The 25,111-nt window shown below is 37.1% G+C and overlaps 1 protein-coding gene and 1 long non-coding RNA gene across 2 annotated transcripts; one reads left to right on the forward strand and one right to left on the reverse strand.

Moving 5' to 3' along the window:
* Positions 1-10,867: 10,867 nt before the first annotated feature.
* On the forward strand, positions 10,868-12,729 carry LOC148801051 (uncharacterized). The gene is made up of 2 exons (XR_016083434.1): positions 10,868-11,367; positions 11,464-12,729. It is a non-coding gene; the product is annotated as an uncharacterized LOC148801051 (long non-coding RNA).
* A 1,473-nt stretch (positions 12,730-14,202) lies between these two features.
* On the reverse strand, positions 14,203-15,605 carry LOC104596483 (uncharacterized). Its single transcript, XM_010257700.3, has one exon. It carries the CDS (start codon positions 15,552-15,554, stop codon positions 15,090-15,092), a length of 465 nt encoding a protein of 154 aa, XP_010256002.1. The 5' UTR covers positions 15,555-15,605; the 3' UTR covers positions 14,203-15,089.
* Positions 15,606-25,111: the final 9,506 nt, after the last annotated feature.

Consider the following 25,111-nt stretch of genomic DNA (forward strand, 5'->3'; position numbering starts at 1 on the left):
CCACAGAAGAAGAAATACATGAAGTAATTAAATCCATGAGATCATATTCGACACCTGATCCAGATGGGTTCACCCCTTTTTTTCTTTCAAAGATGCTGGTCTTCAATAAAAGCTGATATGGTAAGTGATGGTGCACGATCCGGCCGATCTTAGCTGTCAACGATCTTGCCTCTGAACCGGGTGGCAGGGACCTGAAACGGAGGGAGAAGAGAAGCTCCGGGGAGAACCCGGCGTAAGGGCTCCGAAGCTCAAGTTAGAGTCTTTCAAAGGCAAGATAGACCAGATAGCGCAAAAGTTAGCATACCTCGTTCCTGGGGGGTAGGAGCCTTTTATAACCACCTCGCGCACTCACTTCCAGGCTTCCGTCAGATCGGGCATGATTACTTCTGAACTCCTGCCAGTTCGGATGTCATTTCCTCTGGCTGGACAGAACCGCCACTACTCCTTTTGTCGGAGCTGTCTCTGCGGTTAGTAACGACGGTGGCAGGTGGCGGTAGTAGGAGACCGTTTGAAGTGTGGCTGTCAGGCGTCAGATCCCAAATCAGTCAGGTGCGTCGCCCTTGGATACGGACGTCCTTGGCGTCAGGTACGTTTTGGTCAGCCTGGTGTTTCGGAAGCGAAGTGTTGGAGTGAGCGAGATGTCTTGAGTTCGGTTTGGGGAGTGTTCCGAGCTGCCATGGGCCAGCTCGGGTCACAACTTTGCGAGGCTTGGGCCTAATATAGTTTGTGCTCCTTGCAGGGAGCTCGGGTTCTCAGTAGGGAGCTCAGGTTCTTAATAGGGAGCTCGCTCTTAATAGGGAGCTCGGACTCTTAATAGGGAGCTCGCTCTTAACAGGGAGCTCGGACTCCCAGTAGGGAGCTCGGGCTCTTAATAGGGAGCTCGGACTCAGTAGGGAGCTCGGGCTCTTGGTGGGGAGCTCGGGCTCCTAGTAGGGCGATCTGGAGTTCGGGCTTAGTAGTGAGCTTGGACTTGCTTTCGGTGCTTGCTTCGGGCGCTCTACTATCCCGAGTTGCTTGTTTTTGCCACGTGTCGGGTGATTGCGAGGTCGGGCCAAATTCCCCTTCATCAGTAAGCCTAGTTCAAAATTTCTTTAGGATTGGTGAATTTTCCTTTGAAATTAATTTCACCAATTTGGTCTATATCCCAAAAATAAACAATCTGGAAAATCCCTCTCACTTTAGACCAATTAGCGTGTGCAATGTTATCTAAAAGATAGTAGCTAAGTATGCAGAGATACATTAATGAGATCATCTCTCCCAACCAAGCAGTCTTCATCAAGGGTAGACAAGGTACTAACAACATAATACTTGCCAAAGAGATCATCAACAAAATGAAGAAACAAAAGAAAAGGATTAGGGTGGCTATTCATTAAAGTTGACATGTTAAGTGCCTATGATAGAATGAGAAGGGATTTCATTCTAAAAGTGTTAGAGGAAATGGGATTTTTAGAGAAGTTCTATAAATTAATAGATACCTACATCAGTACCCCAAAATTTGCTATAAAAATCAAAGGGACCCACAAGGAATTCTTCAGCTTAAGGAATGGTTTAAGATAGGGTAACCCACTGTCCCTGTATTTGTTCATCAATGGAATGCAAGTCTTGTCGATCTTAATTGAAAAGGTTGAACACGAGCATAATTTGAAGGATTTTAAATTAGGTAGAAACAGCACACCAATAACTCACTTGCTATTCACAGATGACTGTGCACTCCTTTGTAAAGCTGATCTGGCATAGGTAAGAAAAATAAATGGGGTGCTGCATGAATTTAAACAAATGTCAGGACAGAGGGTAAATTTGAAGAAGTGGGGGGTGCATTTCAGCAAAAATGTGCACAAAAGAAAAAAACTCCCGGCAAGTTTACTTGGAGTCAAATGCACAGGCTTGAATGATAAATACCTAGGAGCTCATATCCACTTTGCCAGAGAAATAGAGAATGAGAGTAAAGAATTAATAAAAAAAATGAGCCTAGATTATGTTTGTGGAAGGGTAAATTACCATCCCAAGCTGGAAGAACCACAATGGTCAATGTTGTCATGCAATCAATGCCCGCATACATTATGGGGGTCTCTATATTAAAGAAGAAAACAATAGACCAATTAGAGAAGATCCAAAGAGACTTCTCGTGGGCGGGAAGTTCAAAACACAATACAATGCACACAATAGTATGGGAAAAGATTTGTAGACCGAAAAAGGATTGGTTTAAGGAAAATGAGAGAATTCAACAAGGCCTTATTTTCCAAACAGCTTTGGAGATTACTTTCAGATGACTCAAGCTTATGGGTTAAAGTCATCAAAAAAAGATACTTGAGGAACAAATCTCCATTCTCACTCTCTGAAAAATCATTTGATTTGGCAGATCAAAAACAGATCTAATATACATATTCTAGATCCTTGGATCCCATCTTTCCATGATGGGGTTCCGAAACTGCTAGAAGAGAACTCCAATTTAGCCCAAGAAGTGACAGCTAAAGACTGTTTGGATATGGCTGGCAACTGAGACTTACAAAAACTAAGATCTCTATTTTTGCCCGATTGTATCGCACACCTTGTGCAAACACATGTGTTCTCCAACATAAGCAAAGATACCTTGCTATGGAAGGGTCCCAGGAGAACAACATACACTGTCAAGTCAGGATATAACTTCCTCAATGTTGATGCTCCCTCTACTTCAGCCAACTGGAATTTAATCTGGAAAGCCCCCACTTCATTAAGATTCTAGCTTTTTATGTGGAAAGCATAGTGGAACGGGGTTCTAATGAGAGACAAACTCATATTCGTGACAGAGACTGAAAGGAAATGTCCATTATGCAATGCTGAGACTGAGTCATGGAGACATCCATTTTTCATGTATCATTACACAACAGCAGTGTGGCTCTCAGCTCAGATTGGAATGTCTCGGAGGAATTCTGCCAGAATGATATTCACGTCTCCACAGTGAACTGGGTCACTCAAAAATTATCCCATTTGTCCAAGAAGGAAAAGATGAGATTCACAGCCCAATTCGTAATAATATTTCGCCTTATCTGGGATATGAGAAACGCAAAGATAAATGGCGCTCAAGTGTTGAATCCTGCTCAACTCTCGAGCCTCGCCACCCAACACTTGTTACCCCTCAACTCTGACAATCTTAATACATCCCAACACTCTCAGACCAAGTCCCTACAAAAACTTGGGGTTCAGTTTATTTGTGGATAGCTCTTATAGTGCTGAGTCTCGTTGTGCTGCAACAGGCCTGGCTTTGTTTACTCATGAGAATAAATTACTCTATGCAGCAAGTAGAGGAGTTCGTGCAGCTGGAAGTTGGCAAGCGGAATGGTGGGCTGTCCTCGATGGGATAATGAAGAAAGCAAAAGAGCTAAATATATTATCTATCACGATATAATCTGAAGCGAAAGGTGTAGTAGACAATATATCTGAAGGCCAGGAGGTAGAATGGTCCATCAAACATCTACAGGAAGAGATAAATGTGCTGAAGTTGTTTTTTGAATCAATTTCCTTCGTTTATATTCCTAGGGAGCAAAACTTCTTATGCACATAAATTAGCTTATGATATATGTAAATATAATATAATAGTGGACCAGTACGTAAATTCGAATTCTTTTTGTATTCCTCCTATACTTGATGAAACTTTTCTGTTTCGCCAAAAAAATAAAAAAAGAAGCTATTAAAACAAGATTCAACCAAAAGCTGTAGTTTCAGCCGTAAAATAGTCATTTTGGATTTTATAGGGCTTTCATCAAACATTTCTTATAGGCTGTTTAGATGAGTCCAAATTTCCTACTCACTTTTACAATCCACTCTCTAACGGCCTGAATTGCAGCCACACTTCTTTCAATTCATAATAGAGATGTATTCACATGCCATCCACCACTACATTAAAACCCTCGTCAATGTGCACTAACTTTGAAAATAAAGCTAATGTTGGATTGTTAACGGCCATTTTGTCATGCAAAAGTTTGGTACATTTATTATATCATGGGCAAATTTCTTAAACTAACTTGAGAAACTCTATCCTTTACTAATTAGGATTTTGTAACAATCTGTCACATGTCAATTATATTTTAATAAAATGACAATAATACCCTTATCTTCACCTCAAACACCTGTCGTTGCCTTCTAAATATGGATTCAATATATCGGATATATAAAAGGTTTTTTTTCCTGTTATTTCTCTCCACCACCGTCCCTGTAAAAGAGGCTAAGTTCATTATTTATGAAACAATCTATTCATGGGATCCCTACCGGAGTCGTTGTAGAGGCTAAGTTCACTATTTATCGGATAACCTATTTCACACGAAAGGGGAGGCGCCTTCTACCTAAAAGCTTCACGTTGGAGGGAGATTCAAAATTTCAAGAATCTCTCTCCTCCCTCTCTTGTTTTTGTCTTTTCCTCTTTCCACTCTTGAGTACATAGGAAGATTCATTGTCCCATAATGCTTGGGAAAGGTGTGGAAGTTGAGTGAGTATATTTGTAGTTTTGCTCTCTTTATGGGTAGGGATCCATACGAGGAGAGCACTATAAATATTCCATGCATGTGAGGAAGGTTGGGGGAGCTTTTCACACCCACGAGCCGAGTTGGGTCGGGTCAGATGTACAAATTCAAATAAAACATTTTGTCTCTTCGAATTCGAATTTAATTTTTTAAATTAAAACGTTTTCTCTTTTCGTGTCTCTTTGAACAGCTGCACTGTTCTGAAGAGGCTCGTCTAAACGAACACATCTATGTTCATTCGAGTTTGAAAGCACTTTATAAGAAGAGTATTGGCCAACCCAGTCTACACACAACATTTTCAACTCTTGTCTTCTCTATAAATCTAAGCATCGGTCTTCTATGGTTCGCAGATGTCTGGTAAGTGAGTGCACGCCTACCAGTGGCCTGTGGGCTGCGACCGATTTGCGATTATCCAACTGCACCGTAGGGGCAAATGCGATTTTAAAGAGAGTGACCAAGTGATACGACTCAGCCCTCCTCTCTACAATTCCCAATTTCGAAATTTTGCAACAACAAACTCCGGCAAGTTTCAATTTAGATAGCGATTACCAATAAATTCCATTCTACTTTCTTTATCATTTTTACAACAGAGGCAACGGCCATTTCTTTGGCAAACCTTTTCCGACGCTGTTCCATCTACTCTGTTTTCTGGAGGCGGACGATCAGTCGGGTCTGGTTTCCTGCAGCTGTTTCTTCCATTCTCCCACACAGCCCGAATCTCCACCGCCCACACAACACCACCGAGGATTTTGAATATCAAGGTTGTTCAGTTGTTTCTTCCATTCCTGGAGGTGGACTCTGTTTCCCGGCGGCCATTTCTACCTAGAAGCTTCACTTGTTTATTCCACGAAGCTCGTCTCCCAGTTGCCAAAAACTGTGCTGGTTGTCCACCGGCGGTGGAGAACAGAGGACAGAGGACAGAGGACCTGTATTGACGAATCTGAAATTACATTGGACCCTCAACGGTCTCACGAACATCACACCTCTGGGCATAATGATCAATACGTGGGTACTCATCACTGCCGTAGAATCTAACGTCCGGGGTCCACTCAGGCACCTTCCCCAAGAAAACACGGTCAGGCAGCCCAACTGTCTCCCCTGAATCCTCCTCGGCTGAGAACTGATAGTTTAGAGAGTCGTTTCTGTAATTTGCCCGTCTCCGGCAGTTGGGATCCAGTGAGAACGGCTGGCCATCTGTGGTAAGAACATGCTTACCTCCTCTTTTTACAATAGCCCATGTCTGGACAAGGACATCTCTACTTTCGTGGACTCTCTGATATATATCCAATTGCCTGAACCAATCTCTCTCTCACTGAAAGTCCCGGATTTGAACTTGGACCAATCCACCATTTTTTATTTTACTCGAAGCTTCCTTCATATGGCTAACACTCTGCTCTTCATATGCACGTTCAGTGTAGACTCCATAAAAAGGATTGCAATTGGAATAAATAGGCCATATTCAACAAATTTCTTGTCCACCGATTATTTTAATTGAGAGAATTAAAGAAAGCCACATGTAGTTCCATTTCTGTCAATGTGCAGCAACACCCAAAATCAATACATTGATAAGGCCGAACAGAGTCCACTTAGCCATCTCCATCAAATGAAACAAGCCCTGAGTGATCGATAAGGATGCAAACGGATCGGATTCAAATCAAAGGCATATTCGTATCCAATCTGATACTATTAATTACATATTAAATCTGATTGGATTAGATAAACACTGATTTGGATTCAAATACAATTGAAAAGTCGGATATTTGGATCTGATCTAATTTATTTAAAAAATAATAATAAATAAAATATACTAATTTAAACTAAGAAAAAAAAATATCACTATTTTTAATTATTTTCATCATATAGGGGGAAGCTCACCCTACTGCTTCAAGGATGTCTTCGTGGTAATTCCCAAAATACTGCTTCTCCCAATCCATCCAATCTGAACTCTGAAAGGGGCTCGATTTTCTCTTCTACCATTTTCATTTTCGGAATGCACTAATGTAAGAATTATCATGTTTAATTTCATCCACAAGCCAGCCATTTTAATCTGCTGAATTCACTTTTGGATGTGATTCTCCAACGCGCTTTTTGAGCTTTTCCTATTGGAGAAGCCAAAAATTAGTCAAAAAATCAATGGCGAAAAAAGATCAAAACGATTTCTTTTATATATATATAAGGGACATTTGAAAAAGCTGAAAAAAAAATCATTTGGCTTTTTAAGCTTCTAATAAGCTGTTTAAAATAACAAACTAGTGATCAGCCAAACACTAAAAATATGCTTTTCAAAAGCTCATCTTATCCAGGAAATGGAATCTACTCGTGCCAGTAGATCCCGCGTGCAAACACCCATTTTCTATTAATAATTACTAATTAATTACTGTAATATAAGATAACAGTACTTACTGATTATTACAGTAACTAATTATCGATTATTATAGTAACTTAATAAATATATAATTAGTGATTATAATTAATAGTTACTGTTATTACAAATATTGTTAATAACTAGATATTTACTTTAATTTTACTTTAAATTAAAATTATTAATATTGTTATTAAAAATAGTGTTAATAAATTTATTAACCCGGTTTTACTAGTTACTGATTATTACAGTAATTTAATAAATATATAATTAGTGATTATAATTAATAATTGTTGTTATTATAAATATTATTAATAAATAGATATTTACTTTAATTTTACTTTAAATTAAAATTATAAATACTGTTAATAAATTTAGTAATTATTGTTATATTAAAAATAATTAAAAATGTTATTAAAAGTATTGTTATTGATTATTTAATAACATATTATAATTACTGACTATTACTAAATATTGTTAATTTAATTTAATTTTGGTAATTATTAATTTAATGAATATTGTTAATAATTCCTACTCATAAATTTAATAATTACTGTTATATTAAAAATAACTAAATAGTATTATTAAAACTATCATTAATGATTATTTAATTAAATAGTATAATTACTTACTATTATTGATAAATGTTGTTAATAATGTTCTGACAATTGACGGTTCAACCATCCGATTCGATGGCCCGCTCTTACAAGCAAAAAATTACGGAACCATTCGAACAGTTCATTTTGACAACAAAAATTATAGGCAAAAAATTGAGTTTGTGAGGTCCATTAAGTAGTATCATATGTGTTATATCATTTGAGTGTGTTACTCATACGATTCGAAAATGGAACCGTTCTAGCCACCGGTTTTTGGATTCATGGTTCGACCGTTTGGTTCGAATGAACAACCCATTCTGACAACAAAAAATTACGGAACCGTTCTGGCCACTACTTTTCAGGTCAACGGTTCGATCGTCCGGTTCGAACGGACGACCCATTCGGACAAAAATTACTAGCAACAAAATTGAGTGTGTGAGGTCCATTGAGAAATAAATATCATACATGTTATGTCATTTGAGTGTGTGACTCATATGACCCAAAAATGGAATCGTTCTGACCACCGATTTTCGAGTCGACGATTCAATTGTCCGATTTGAATGGACGACCCATTCTAACAACAAAAATTAAAAGAAATAAAAAAGAACAGCCGAAAACCATTGAACGGGTCAACGGGTTGACAGTTCGACCACTCGGGTTAATGGGTCGTTGATCGATTCAACGGCTTTTGGCTAGGGACCGAGATTGGGGTAAAACAAAACTGGTTGCTTGGACGGTTCCCAATTTTAAAAAAAAAAATGGACGACCCATTCTGACAACAAAAATTGCGGGCAAAAAAATAAGTGTGTGAGGTCTATTAAGCAGTACCACACGTGTTATGTCATTCGAGCGTGAGACTCATACGACTTGAAAACGGAACTGTTCTAGCCATCGGTTTTTGGGTCAACGGTTCGACTGTTCAGTTCGAACGGATGGCCCGTTCTGACAATAAAAAAAATGACCAAAAACCATTGAATGGGTCAACGGTTCAACCACCCGAGTCAATGGGTCGTTGACCGATTCAACGATTTCGGGCTAGGGACCGAGATTAGGATAAAATGGAACCAATTGTTTGGATGGTTCCCAATTAAAAAAATAAAAAAATGGCCAGAACAATTAAATGGGTCAACAGGTCAATGGTTTGACTGCTCGGGTCAATGAGTCGTTGACCGATTCAATGGTTTTTGGTAGGGTTGTACACGGGTCAGGGTGGGTCGGTTTACTGGGGTTTTCCCAACCAACCCGACCCGGTCGGGTTACCTGAGGTGGAAACTGAAACCGACCCACTGATAAGCAAAACCGACCTGGTCGGTTTGAGTCGGGTTGGGTCGGTTTCGGTCGGTTTCGGTTTTGCTCCTGTAGTCAAACCTTATTTCTGAAACTTGTCTCACCTTTGGTCCAGTGTCAACCTTACTAACCCCTATTCCACTCAAAAAGCTTTTGTATTCAATAAGACAAAAGACAAAACTGTTTTATAGAAGACAAAAGTTATCAATATTCAATATTCAATAAGACAAAAGACAAAAGTTATCAATATTCAATAAGATAATAAAATAGAAAGTCAAATTGTTTCATAGAAAGAAGGCTGAAACATTTATATTTAAAGAAACTTTCTAAATTCTAATCAAGGTAAAAGAGGACACCTAATTCTAATTGTAATTGCCTAATGGGTTGCCTATTTGGTGTAAAAGACTATAGAAACTAGGATAGATATAATTTAGTTAAGTAGGAACTAGAAGATAGGGCTGTTCTAGTTCTAGTAGAAGATTAGTTAAGTAGGAAACTAGGAACTACCGAACTAATAGAAGACTAGTTCGGTTCGGTTTCGGGTCAGTTTTGGTTTTCACACAAAAAAACCGAAACCGACCCGACATTTCGGTTTATAAATTTGCCCAACCCGAAACTGACCGGTGCTGATGAAAACCCGGCTGACTCAGGTTGGGTCGGTCCGGGTTGGCCGGTTTGGTCAGGTTGGGCCTTCTTATGAACAACCCTAGTTTTTGGCAAGGGACCAAATCAGCAGATTGACGGTTCCATTCCAGCCCCTCCGAGAAACACGACCTCAATACCTTCTAATTTTAATGCATTTTTACTGAACAGTTTAAAATAAATTCCCTAAGTCTTCTACGATTCAGATCACATCAGTGCTCAACAATTCAACATGCTCATCTTAGCATGCATTGAGAATATTTTTTGTACTTGTCATTGGAAGATGCTTCAATATACGGTTGGGATATTCTGTGGGGTGCGCATATAAATTCCCACAATTTACGTCATTTTGCATTGTGTGACTGGTTGCCATTTGATTGGTAACAATGTAGAGGATGTGATTTCAGTGAGTCTGGATCTTGTCTTCACACTGCGTGCCTCACACCGATTTCATAGCATGTCCTAACTGCACATCAAGAGCATCTTTCATCCTTAAATTTATTATTCATGAGGAGATATTCCCAATACAGAGTGGGATGTGGATGTGAAATTGGTGTAAGGCGCGTTATGTGAGAAGAAGATCCCAATTCGAATTCAGTCTTCAAATATGTAGAGGTCATTTGGCAAGTTTTTATTGAAAGATCTTTCGAACTTAATTTGATAGTTAAAAAATGTAATTATAGCTGAATACCATTTAATTAAATCATATCTTTTCACACGAAAACGAATTGAATTCCATTTAGATCTTTCCAAAAATAGCCGAAAACAGGTTTTGGACGTTGAATCAAACGGAATAAGACAATGACACAATCTGTCGGGCTTTTAAATAGCCGATGGATCGCACTGAAAAACATGCCGAGCGGTAACACGTCATAATAGCCGGTGGGCCCTACAATTGATTTCGTTCAACAATTCAGCCAAGCCTCATAAGTGGAGTCGTGGACGACAAGCAAGAGGCAAGTCATAATACCCTTTCCACACCTGCAGTGCGAGCATTAACGTGTCACGAGCAGTAACACGTCAATGACACGTGGAATCTATATATGGCATGGACCCATATAGGTCCCATATCTATAAAACTTTGGCTATGTTCTTTCTTGATTGGTTACATGTGGATGTCTATAAGACTGGCATGTTCACAAGTGATTTGGATTATAGATGTAGATTTCGTGTGTGTGTGTGCACAGAACAATGTTGTATTCATTCATAATTGATTATGCGTGAGTCTTGTGTGTATGGAACACTGAGAGCTTACTGTTCAGTTGTATTGGTCATATAACTAGTTATACATGAATGAGTCCGAATTTGCTGACCACAATACATTGTAAGTCACTCTCATCCAGTTGCACTTCGAAAATACCAGCAGCGATGTAAAATACAATCTATCTTTCAAATGTGCAGCTGGATGAACGTGGCCAGCAATTAATGTACTGTGGTAAATAGATCTCAACTCTAGAGAAATGCATTTACAACGTACACCCAAATGCCATATGTGAATTTCATGTGGGTCTTTGTGTATATGGAACACCGGCTTGTTCACTCGTGATGGGTTATATATATGCATATGCATTTACATCTCATATCGAGAGAATAAGAAGGAAAATTTTAACAAATTAATAATTAAGTGGAAAAAAAACAGATCAAATTGCGCAAATTTCTTTTCTAACAATGATTTTAATTGAGAGAATTAAAGAAGCAACGTGTACATACACACAGGAATACAAATATATACGATGCAAATACAAGGTTTATATCTGTGTATGTACAGTAACACCCAAACTCAATTCATCGTAATCGTACTGATAAGAAGGTGATGAAGCCCGAACAGAGCCCATTTAGCTATCTCCATAAATTGAAACAAGGCCAGAGTTGTGGATACAAGGACGCTCAATGTTACAAGAGTCATCATCCCCAACCCAAGGCTTGGCCTAGCATTCATCAGCTGACTCTGCAACAACCCTACTGCTTCAAAGATATCTCGGAGGTAATTCGCGTAATACTGCTTCTCCCAATCCATCCACTCTGAAAGCGGCTCGTTTTTCTGTTTTACCATTTTCATCTCCTGAATGCGCTTTCGCAGAACTATCATGTTTTCATCCACAACTCGGCCGTCAAACTCCGGCCGGTTGTGAGCATCTCTTCCAGTTCCGGCAATGACTTTGCTGCTGGAATATCTCTTCGTATGTTCGGTGGTGCTGATTTTCCGATGACGGAGCTTGGCTGAGGATGGTTGTATGGGAAGAAAAGAGGAACGAAGACAAACTGTTTCCATTGCTTTGCGCTGAAGATTTGAGATGTGGATTAACCTTGACGTTATAGGATTGTGGGACGAGAAAAGAAACCTTAGAAGGAAGAAGTCGAATCTTAAGATTTAGAACGGATTGTCGGATTGTGATACGAACCGTGTTTAGAGCCGAAACGTGGTTTAGCAAACCATCTTTTTTTCTGTTGAAGAATACTTGGAAGGTTTCACCTAAAATTTTGGCATGTGTTGATTAACAACTCAGCAATCAATAGATGATTTGGATGCAAAATATAAAATAAAATAAATAAAAAACATTTAAGCTCCGTTTGGATCGCACGAATAAGGGTCTGGAATCAATCCGAATGGGCATTCTGAGTCTAACTCTTTGATTGGCTGGAATTGGAATTCTATTCTCATTCCTAGTGGAATAGCATTTTATCAGGGAATGGTCAATGATTCCCTCTTTCTCTTTTGGGAATAAAATCTCATTTCTGTTGATTCTAATTCCTATTCCCATTTCTGTCTGAATCAAACAGACTATGAAACTGAACCATTCTGATTCTAAAAGATTTCAATTCTGATTCCATTTCTAATTGTGAGCCAAACAAACCCTTAGCATTTCATCTGTTTTAATGTTTTTTTACGTTGTGAAAGAATCCAGAATTCAAACCACGGTTGAACCAGTCGATTAAATTGGTTGACCCATCATTTGGTCAGAATTTTGGGTGGTTTCACCATTTAAGTATATAACTGTCTGTGGCTGTGTTTTAAAAATCTGTTGACTCAGTCAACAAACCTAGTCACCCAGCTAATTAGCTGAACGGTTGAACCACTGAATAGATAACAAGTCATATGTTAATTACTTATGTTTTTTATAATTTTATTATTAATAAAAATAATTTTTCTTTATCATACTAACAATACTAAAAAATATTGATAGGAATATGTACTATTAAGTCAGAGTCGAATCCATATACCCAGCCGGGCCAGACCCTATTATATTTGCAGATTCTAGTTTTAGTCAGGTCCCAACTCCATACAATGAGATGGGTACTGCTTCTAACAAACAGCCTATGATATTCTTGGACATTCAGTCCCTTGTTTCTCTCTCCCATCATTAAAAGAATATTGATTAAAATTACTCTTTTACCCAATACTTATGGTAACGTGCCACGTATAGGGAACACTCTAACAGCTAAACAGGCAAGCCTTCGGACTTCTAATCAATTTCAATTAAGTAATACTTTTTAGGGGTGCAATTAGGGCTGTCAATTGGATTGGATTTGGTTCAATCCGATCCATTTCAATATTGGTCCATTTATAATATCAAGTTCAATTTAAATCCATAAAATCAAGTTTAATCCAGTCCAAATAAAATGCAAATGAATCGGATCGGATTCAATTCAGTTCAAATTGAATCATAAACCAAAATAACATGAGAAATCCAGAATATATATATATATATATATATATATATATATATATATATATATAACCTACAACACTTGCTGCAATCCCATCTACTCTTAAAATGCAAATAGATCAGATTTGATCTAATCCAATCCAAAGTGTTTATAAAAATAATTTTATAAAATTGCTTTTATAAAAGTGATTTTATGTAAAAGTACTTTCATAAAAGTGTTTTTAATGCCAGTTTCAATTTTGATCAGTTTCAAATTAGACAATGGTTTAGCCTCATGATCGGATGATTGAAAATTTGGTTTAGACCCGATTCAAGATGATAAAAATATATATATGAACCAATTTATTTTGGATTGGCCCAATCAAATTATTATAACGGATCATCCAAATCCAATTTAATAAGGTATGGGTCGAATTATATTCAACCCAAAACCGGTCCATTAACACCCCTGGGTGAAACTCAGGATGAATCAAGTTTATATTTTACACTGTTTTAGACTTGCGCGTTTGGGCCAGCCCAATTCAAAATTTGACAAAAAAAACCCAAGCCCACCCAAATTGCACCCATACTACTTTCCAATCTATTCAGTACAAATTAAGGTCTTCTTACCTACTTTAATTGCATGTACAAGGGACAGCTACAGATGAAAGCAATTTATTCAACTTCCACGCGCTTGCATCAAATAGTATCCTATTATTAAGCACATAGATATCAATCAATCAAATCACATATCACATGGAGCAGTTATTGAAAGAGACGTGAGGATTGTGATGGTTTATGGAATTTGATCTGGATTTAGCGTAAATATATATATATATATGGATCCTATGTAGAGAAAATACTGGCGTGTTTACTTGTGATTAATTATATATCCCATCAACATGAAATTGATGTACTTGTGGGCACCCAAGCTACATGCTTTGGAAGATACTTGGAAGTTTCTAAGCTAGCACTTTGTAAGGCCAATCTCCAACACATTTTTTCACTTGTACGGTTGCAAATACCTAGATCTAAATTTTATTTATTAATATTCGAATTTGAATTGGATCTTGGCACTTGGATCCGATTTGAACACTGAATGCCATTAATAAGTGAAAACAATTCAGATCATCTCGCATGGAAATGCCAAAAAAAAAACAAGTATCCAATAAGGAAAGAAGGCAAATCATATGGGCAACTTTTATATTAAAATTTAAAACTCATGATATACAAGATACCTCTCGTCCTTACAGATTAAGGAACCCATTTTTTCCTTGTAGCTAGATTAAAGGAAAAGGTAACCCATGGGCGGATGGGCCTACACAAGCAATAATGGTCCCAATATGTTTGAATAAGGGGCACTTTGGTCCTATATTGTTCAACACATAAAGGAATTATTATTTGTTAGGACTTAGGATCCCTCAAATAGGACTAAATGATACAATTCCTACTAGTCAAGGGTTCATGGCCATTTTTTCCTAAAGGACAAAACCCCACCATCAATTAAATATATAGTTTCAGTCCCCCCGGTAAACAAACTAGGCAAAAAGATAATTACATATAATAGCATAATCTGATGATAATTGGTTAACTGATCATCCTGGGTTTTTGGCCTAGAAAATATATCAAGGACAAACCAACTTCCCCAGATTTCTGTTTAATCCATGTTTAGGATTAGCTGGAGACAATAACATATACACCCAGATTTCTGTTTAATCCATGTTTTTCCTTCTAAATGGTGGGGAGGATTAGCTGGAGACAAAAACATACACATCCAGCTGAATTACCTATCACGGTGTGTTCAAATGTGATAGGTAGTTCAGCCGGGTGTGTATTATTTTGTCTCCAGCACATCCGGACTGCTAAATGGTATGGTGCAGTATTAACAGACCCAACAGTGAGAAAAAAAAAATTCTAATTAAACAATAATATGAAGAGGAGGAAGAAAGCAGCCTAACTTCATTAATTTCTTTGCTCTAGTATTGTATGTATTTGTATCTTAATATCTATCTATCCTTATACACTGATCAACCAAGCTGATATCATGCATGTCAGATTGTCAGTTAAGGTGAAGCCCAGATAGAAAGCATTTGGTTATCTCAAAGAGATGAGACAAGGTCACAGCCGTGGATAAGGGAACGCTCAGTGTAACCATAGCCATCATCCCCAAAGCCAAGCTTGGCCTAGTATTCATCAGCTGGGTTTGCAGAAGCCTCATTGCTTCACAGATATCCGAGTCGTATTTCACGTAGTACCGCTTCTCCCACTCCATCCAGTCGGAAGGAGGCTCGTAGTTCCGTTCTATCATCTTCGTCTCGTGTATGCGCTTTCGTAGAACGATCATGTTTTCATCGACAAGGCGGCCATTGTAGTCCCGGTTGTAGGCATCTCTTTTCCCGGCAAAGACTCTGACTGACTTCTTGTTCTGATGGTCATAGTTGGCCGATTTCCGGTGCCGGGGCTTGATTGAATCCGGCCGTGGGGGTGGGGGGAGCAGAGGAGAACGAAGGGTAATTGTTTCCATTGCTTTTTGCAAAGCAGGTGAACTGAACTGACAGGAACCTTGACGTGATCTGTGATCAATGGTCCGCCATTTATAAGACTCCTCATAGAGAGAATAAATCGAGTCTGAACTCTGAAACCGTGTTAGCCCCAGACACGTGGTGCGGTTACGCGTTTACGTCCTGAGGGATTCTCGGAAGGTTTGTGCTGTCATGTTTTGATGGCGACATGTGGTAGGATCCTTTTTCAAGGGAAGTATTTGCTCTTTAAATAATGTAGGGAAGCAGAAGCTTCATTGATTGAAACTCAGGTCTTTCATGGCTTCCCTCCTGAAGCGATGGATTGGGGTGGGAGCTTGAACCCAGGAAGAGGAGGGTCCCCTGTTTGGTAAATTGGAAATTTCCGTGATTCTCTCCTGCATCTGGATGACTCGATGAAAGAAACCCCAACCCAAAAAGGCCGTAGTCGCCGGACCCACTCGAAAGTATCGGATAAATTACCTAAAACTTTTCCTGCGTTTTACAACAAAAAATCTCTTCTATACTTTTTGAAAAGCACAAAAATCTCCTCTATGCTTTGACATCTCCGAATTTTTTTCCCTTAACACTAGCGAGGTAAATTATTATATAGGAAAGGTAAATTCTTTTAATTAAAAGTTTATCGGAAAAAATATATAAAAATTTATGCATAATAATATATTTATTTAATAAAATAAAACAATAAATAAATAATCACCAACGGGCAATAGAGTGGAAGAGGGAGAGATCACTTTTGTTATTGTATTTTTGTTTTATATACTGGAATAATTGTAAATAATTAAATAATAGTTAATTTAATTTAATAAAAAATAACTTTATAAAATAAATAAGATAAATAGACAATAAAGTGAGAGAGTAAATATATATAAATATATATACAATTCTATGTCTTACTTTGCTAGCAATAATAATTTGTTAGATTATTAAATTATTAACTAATTAAATAATTTAGTAACATAAGTGAATAAATAAATAAAATTTTATATATTACCAACACAAGGTTGGTAAAAGACTATATAATATTATTTAATTAATTAATTTAGCGTTGTTAATGGGTCAGGCTGAACTACTAGGCTACCAAGCCCATGGACCACAGTAAGGGTGCAAATGGATCGGATCAATGATCCAATCCAATCCAATTTGGTGGAATTCAGATCACCTCTATTTGGATCTTTGGATTGGATCCGGATTCCCCTGATCCAAGAATACCTAATACGATTATGTTATATATTTATAAACATAAATATATAAAAGAAATACATATATATATATATATATATTATTTATTTACTTATAAATTTGTTGTATTATTTATTTTTTATAAAAAGCATGCATATATATGATAAAAATAATTAAAAATTACTTGTATTTTAAGTTTTTACTTTATTTAAATTAGTATATTTTATTTTATTTTTAATAATTTATTAATTTTTAAAGAAAACAAGTCAGATCGGATCAGATCCGAAGATTCGACTTACCAATAGGATTCCAATTCAAATCAAGTCCTATCAGATCCGATCAAATCTTTGGATTGAATCAAATCTGACATGAACATTGCCAAATCAAATTTGAATATACCCTAATCTAAATCCAATCCGATCTGTTTGCATACTTAATGAATAGGTTTAGCTCAATTCTTGGCCCGACATGGCCTAAGACTTAGCACGCGAACCAGCCTGGCCCATGGCACAGCATGGGCCCATGCGGGCTTGGGCTAAAATAAAATCTCAAGAAATTCCTTAATTTTTTATCTATTTTTTAATTCATAAAACATGGCTTAGCCCGGTTTGTGGCCCGATAATTATATAGTATATTAATATGTATAATTTTCAATTGTATACATCAAAGTTCATATAGAATAAAATTTTAAGATCTTTTTAATTTTTTGTCTATTTATTTTAATTTATATTAATTTTTCATTATTTTCAAAAAACAAGGCTTAGCCCAATTCGTGGCTTGGTCTGGCCTAAGACTTGGCCCACAGCACGACACAAACTCACACGGGCTCGGGCCATATATTATATACAATAATTATATAATATATAATTTTATTTCCAATTTTATTGTTGCATATATAAACAATTGTATACATCAAAATTCATATAAAAAATGTTAAGATATTTTTAATGTTTATCTTTTTTTTTAATTTATACTAATTTTTTCATTATTTTTTCAAGATTTTTAAAAAATATGGATTAGCCTGGTTTGTGGCCCAACCTAGCCTAAGGCTTGGCCAACGGACTAGCTCAGCCTGTAGCACGACATAAGCCTACGCGGGCTCGGGTCGAGGGTTGTGTCGAGTTGACCCCCTATAGTATTCCAAGGGAGGGAAGCATGACCCACACGGCATAGCCCAACACAACCCAATTGTAAATAAAATGAGAGATAAAGGCAAGTTTTAAAAAATATCAAAAGGTTATAAGTTTAATGGCATCATCGTAAATATTTAACAGTGGCACCATTGTAAATAATTACATATTTAGTATCAAATATGAAAGAAGAAAAGGAGAAAGGACAAATTATGATTTTTTTTTGTTTTATTGAATGGCATCTTGTAATTAATTAAATTTGTAATGGTAATGATTAAAAGCATGAAAAGGAAAAGATTATAAGATGATAAGATTCTATTTGTTTTATATAAAAAATAGATTTCATTTGGCAAATGCCTATCCTAATTTTCAAAACCGTTAATTGACAGTTGAAAAGACAAAAATGCCCTTTATAATTATTCATTTTTTATTAATATTTGGATGGTTGATAAAAAGAATTAGATGACACTCAAAAGACATTTATATATTTTCAAACACCACTTAACAACTGATACTGGATTGGCACATTTTAAAAGTTAAGACACAAAATTATTACATTTTAAAATTTAAAAACTAAAGTACCATTAAGCCCAAAGTACAGGTACTAATCAAGAATTTCCCCAAAACTTTATACAAATAAAAACAGAACCTACTTGCCTCTCCAAGCTTTAGAAAGAAAGCGGGTGTTTGACCCCATGCATTCATTTTATAAGCGGTTTTTAATCCAAACTTTATTCCAGGGCGGCCATATTAATACTTTATTAATGATAGAAAAAATAGAAGTCATTGTAGAGGACGTAACCCGCTTCGTCCCAATCCAATGTACCAGAAACAATTCCTCACAAATTCAATACTGTCCCTTTTTATCAAAGAAAAAAATACATGTTCATAACATAAATAAAATAATAGGATAAATTACAAAGACGCCCTGAAATTTTCATTTGTAATAAAAACCACTCTGAATTTCTACATTTTCTTGTTTTTTCTATAATATTTTCAATTATTATTATTATTATTATTATTATTATTATTATTATTATTATTATTATTATTATTATTATTATTATTATTATTATTATTATTATTATTATTATTATTATTATTATTTTCTGTACTTTTTATATTATCATTTATGAATAAAAAATGGGGTAATAGCGTATAAGCGTAACTTTTGGGGTTTAATATCAATAAAAGTAACATATTTAAAAAAAATTCAAAATAGGTTAGCTTTTTATAAATAATATCAATAAAGGGCAAAAACAGTGTTCATCTTCTTCTTCTTTCCATTTGTTCACCGCCACCGCCGTCCACTGCCGCTCACCACCGCCTCCGCCCACCTCCGCCATCGCCGTCCGCTGTCGCTCACCACCGCCTCCGCCCACCTCTGCCTCCGCCTCTAGCAACGTTGCTGGAGGTGGCCAGAGGCAAAGGTGGCAGCGATAGCGCTAGTGGCTTCTCTGTCCAACCTCGCCACCTTCGCCTCCAACAACATTGCCGGAGGTAGAGGTGGCGGCAGCGGCACTGGTGGTCATTCCTCTGCCCGTCATCACCGCCACCTCTGTCTCCACCCATCTCCGATAACGTTGCTAGAGGCGGAGGCGGAGGTGAAGGTGGGCGGAGGTGGCGGCATTGGACAAAGAAACCACCAGCGCCATCGCCGTCGCCGCCACCTCTGCCTCCGGCAACGTTGTCGGAGGCGGAGGTAGAGGTGGGCGGAGGCAGCGGCGGTTCTAATAAACAAAGGGCAAGAAGAAGAAGATGAACAATATTTTTGCCCTTTATTGATATTATTTTTAAAAAATTAACCTATTTTTAAAATTTTTTAATTATATTGCTTTTATTGATATTAAACCACAAAAATTGCCCTTAATAAAAACCCATAAAAAATTAATGAATTGGGCGGATTGATTGTGTTAAGGTGGGTTTGGATTGTACCCAATTTATTTAATTTTTCCTAGTCATTAATGGGTTATAAACAGGTCAGATGGGTAGGGTTGAAGTCCATCCCAAACTCGTCGCCCAATTGCTACCCTTAAGTCTTATAAATGAAGTGATCAAAATCCTCAGTCTGACCAGAGCGCTAGAGACTAGAGATCAGGACTGATCAGGATTGTTACACTTCAACCCAACAAATCCAATATCGTTCTAACCCTGTTAAAGAGGGTTTATATTTATTTGAGTCCCCAATATTAATTCGGTCAGTTGTCTAGGGATATAGAGAGCTTGATTAACGTCACATTTGAGATTACTTCTCCAATGGACGTTTTGTGCTTTTTACATGGGAAAAGCCAAAAACTAATCATAAATTTATTTGGTGAAAAGTAGGAAAAAAAAAACTCCATTTACAAGAAGTTATTTTGAACAAGAAAGTTGATAACTATAGGTGTAATGTGGGCAGTGCCAAGCTGGCATGGTACAGCTTTGTTGTGCTGCCCACACTATAGAAGGCCATGCCAGCATGGGCCAGACCTGTGGATCAATAGTTCAATACAAATTTTTAATAAAGGAAAAAATTTTATATATATATATATATATGGACTACGCCATGGACCGACCATGCCGACACAACCGATGGGCCTCAAACCTTTGCCCAGCCCAGCCTGGGATATGCGCAGGCCGCGCCAGCCCATGGGCTGCCAGGACCGTTTTACACCTATATTGGTGAGTGGTGACCGGCCAGACGGCCAAATACTCAAAAAGCGCTTTTCAGAATGCCCATTTCAAAATGTGGTTCTTATAAGCCCATTTAGGCCGAAAAAACACTCCTAAATGTTGCCTTGGTGTCAAATTTTGTAATCTGATCTTATCGGGTCAAACCCAACAAGCCCAATTAATATTTTAGGCCTTTTATTTATATAAATTAAGGGTGTAAACGGATTGAATTTGAATCGAATCAGGCAATGTTCGAATTCAATTCCGATTAAAAACTTGATATTCGAATTTCATTTCATATTCGATGGATATTGAAAATCAATGTTTGAATTCAAATTTGATTAAATATTTGAATTTGAATTCGACTGATTAAATATTTTAGATAATTAATGAATATATAAAATAAATATTTTATTTATAAAGTATATAAATATATAAGTTCTTTATATAATTTAATTATTACATATAAATTATATAATGCATTTAAATATTTTATATATTATTTATAAAAATTAAATAATTAGTCAAATTTGAATATTTATCAAATCGAATCAAGTCATATTTGAATTTGACCGATTTTGATATTCAAATTATCTGAATTCTATTTGAATATGTTGAACCTCGAATTTGAAATCAGATGTTCGAATACCATTGACAACACTTGTGTATATAGATATTCGAATACCTGTCCCGAGTCGGGTTCGAGCTGGGCTGACTGACCTAAGGTGATCAGGCCTGTTCATATTTAGACCAAGTCGAGCTGGTCCGAACTTGGGTCAAGTTGATTTGGATTAATGTCGATTTGGATGAAGTGTGTTGATTCGAGACAAAACTAATTTGAGTCAATAATTAATAGAAAATTAATACATTAATTATAAATTATTTCATTCGAATGAAGAAAATAAAAAAAAAGGCTAAGGAATTAATACTTATATCTTTAATAGTTAACCCAATGGTTATCCATAACGCAACCCATTTAAATTGATCCAATGGATGATCAACCCATTTCCAACCTGCCAAATAAATGGGCGGATTTGGTGGGTTAGATATTGGGTGGGTTCAGTGGGTTGGGTGAAAATTGCCACCCCTGCATATATGATGTATTTGTTCTTTAGAGGCCTTTTATGCAATATTATCATACTTGATTTGCCAAAGTCCTCAATTTTGCATTAGATTTGTTCATGGGCCAAGCCAGGTTCGAGTCAGGCTTTGCCTCTTTATAAACAAAAAACTATTAGACTCGAACTTGAGCCAACCCAACCATTGAACCTAGATTTTGAGCCCAATCCTGACCCTATACAAAGAACAAAGCCTGATCTAAACAGATACTTTATAATATGTTAATTATATATTATTAATATTACATTATATATTTTGATAATATTCTATATATTATAACATATATAATACTTTTTGCTACTAATTTTATAATTATATAATATATAAATTATTTTATTAACACATATATATTATTTTTTATTTTATGTTAAATTTTATTAGGTCAGACTTAATTGGAAAAGCTGAATCCAACCCAAAAAATAGCTGAACCTAGTTTTTAGAGCCCATGCCCAAGCTCGAGCCTGTAGGCATAATACTTTGTCTAAGCCCAAAGCTACCTGGCCCATGAACATATCTATTTTACACATCTATATCAGAATATTTGTCTACTAGCATAGGAGTGTTTCGATAAACAATCTCAACAGATATGGTTTTTATGAGATTTTCACCAAAAATTTGAATTCTAAACTCATGTATGTAAACATATTTTGGATTTTTTTTTCATCTTTTACCAAACAAGGCTTAGGACTTTGATGTGGGACCGACATTACAATAACAAAAGAAGGCCACTGACAAGGCAAAGCATTGTTAGTACATTGTTGCAACAAGTGCTTATAAGTTTTGACAGTTGTTAAAATATTTATTAAAGGCTAGTGTTTACTATTAATAAGAGACCAAAATATTCATGCAATTACTATTGAGGCTGGTTTATATATAAAAATAATAATAAAAAAAGAGAATTTAAAATTGAAAAGAATGATATAAAAGATAAATTTGGAAAATAAATCAATTTTAAAAAAGAAAAAAGAGGTTGGAAGAATTTGGACTAACGATTTATACGAAGGGAAAATATAAAAGATAAACATTTTCGTGAAAAATAACAGATATTTTGGACATTTTTAGAAGATTTTAACAAAATAACAGATAAACATTTTGGTCCCACCCACAATGTTTATCATGTGCTGCTACAGTACCACAATGTTTGTCATCACCAGGCACTTCTTCTCTGATGTTTCTTGATTCGTTTTTTGGTTAGTTAGTGCTAAGTGGTAACCAGTCGCAGCATTTCGTCAAGTGTCCAGCCATGGTTTCCCATTACCGATTCCTTGTCATTTCCCCCGCCGCCCACTTCCTAAAACCTTCCGATGCTTAATAATTAGTTCCCTGGCCTTCCTGTGTGAACGTGAACATATCGATCTGAGACTCAGAAGAAGCCTATAAAAGCCCGATCCTCCACCTCTTTTGTCTCAATCTTAGCAGCAATGGAACAAACACTACTTTCCCTTCATTCCCCTCTGCTTCCTCTCCAACCATTATCACCCAAGCTTGGGCACTGGAGAATCAAGACGGATGTTGAACAGTACTGTAACGACTGTAAGAGACGATGGTCCTCCGGATCCACCTCCAGAGTGTCTGCGGCCGGAAGAAGAGACGCCACCACCGACGGCCGGGATTGGGATGTGATTGCTATATTTAAGCGCATGGGCATCCACGAGATGAAGATGGAGTGGGAGAAGCAGTATTACGCGGAAGATGATTCGGATATCTGTGAAACAATGGAGAGGCTGCAAACTCAGATGATGAAGATGAGGCCAAGTCTGGCTTTGGGGGTGATGGCTCTTGTTACACTGTCTATCGCCGACTCAATGGTCGCGACTTGGTCTGCTTTTAGGGAGAGAGCAAGACGGATCCTATCTGCGCGCGATTCCACTTAATCATCAGCAATAGAGTACTGTGTAGAGTTTTGATCAGTCTGTGACTACAAGTCTGCAAGTGATCGATAGATGGGGAATTGCAGACAGGAATAGAGAAATGGCCCACGAATTGTTACAAGTTATCTGGATCGATCATCTACGAGTGATTTATCCACAATTTTAGAATTTAAAAAATTAATCTTTATTTAATGGTTTTAAGTTAATGCGGCGTCGGTCGATAACGATAACGTGGGCGATGTGGTGGTTTTCCTTTTCCCATCAAGCACCACCAGAAAAGAAAAGAAATATCTGTGGATATGTATTGATGTGGGTCCTTCTTGAATTGAATTTTTTATTTTTTCTAGTAGCAAATGCTTGGCCTGGCGAACCTTATTCCCTGAAATAGCGGTGGGTAGGATGGCCACAGTCCGGATTTCCTACTCACTTTTCCTACCCGCCGTCGTGAATTGGAGCCAATAGGAAATCTGGCTCGTCCTATTATCCTTTTCTGTTACAAGGATATTTGGAGAAGTTTTCGGGGGGAGTCTATCTTCTTCTCTCTTCAATCCAGGCAGTTTCAGTCAAAGGCAAAGTTCGCGCAAAAGGAGGATCTGCCACATGTCCTCCACTTAGTTAAAATGTTTGAAGCATGCAGGGGTGTTTAACGCCGTTAGTTTGCAAACAAAATCCATTTTTTCAATTCCGCTCCACTCTCTCGTTCGAGTATCGCATGTTCTCTTCTCCCTCTCTCTCCCTCCATCCACCTGGCGACGACAAACAACCATCACCAGCAATCGGAGTTCAATCTCAAGTATTCTCATTTTTTTTAACTCTTCTCATTTACATCTCTGAAAACAAACTAACCCTAATCGATTTGAATGGCAACCATTATCATTAATACCAGCAATTGACAATCATTACCGGCGACTAGAGGTCTCAGGTATTGGTTGTTTTCAAGTTTTTGTTTTTCTTCCCCTTTTTCCTTTACATCTCTTCCATTAAAAAACTAGTTCTAACTGGTTTAGATGGCAGCTATCGACGATTGTGACGATGTATACTGACGATTGGCGGCAATTAGTTTCAGGTAACATTTTAAAAAACGACTTAGAAACGGAACCATTCTGGCCATCGATTTCTGAGTCGACGGTCCGACCGTCTAGTTCGAGCGGACCTCCCATTTTGACAAAAAGTAAAAAAAAAATAATTAAAAATAAAAAACAACCAGAAACCGTTGAATGGGTCGATAGTTCGACCACCGGGGTCAACGAGTTGTTGACTTTTTCAACGGTTTTTGGCCAAAGACCGGGTTTGGGGTAAAACGGAACCATTATGGCCATTGGTTTCTAGATCGACAGTCCAACCGTCCGGTTTGAATGGACGACCCATTTTGAAAAAAAAATAATTAAAAATAAAAAATGACCAAAAATCGTTGAACGGGCTGACAGGTCGACGATTCAACTACCTGGCTCAATGGGTTGTTGACTTTTTTAATTGTTTTTGGCTAAAGACCGAGTTTGGGGTAAAACGGAATCGATTACTTAGACAGTTCTTGGGCTGAATGGTCCGAGCATCTGAGTCAACGACGATTCGAAAACCATGGTTTAAGGT

Source organism: Nelumbo nucifera, chromosome 3 (assembly GCF_055504915.1).
Source record: "Nelumbo nucifera cultivar China Antique chromosome 3, China Antique-T2T, whole genome shotgun sequence".
Classification (NCBI taxonomy): Eukaryota; Viridiplantae; Streptophyta; class Magnoliopsida; order Proteales; family Nelumbonaceae; genus Nelumbo; species Nelumbo nucifera.

Coding starts and splice junctions, on each gene's coding strand:
- LOC104596483 (XM_010257700.3), bottom strand. CDS start 15,554: ATGGAAACAATTACCCTTCGTTCTCCTCTGCTCCCCCCACCCCCACGG.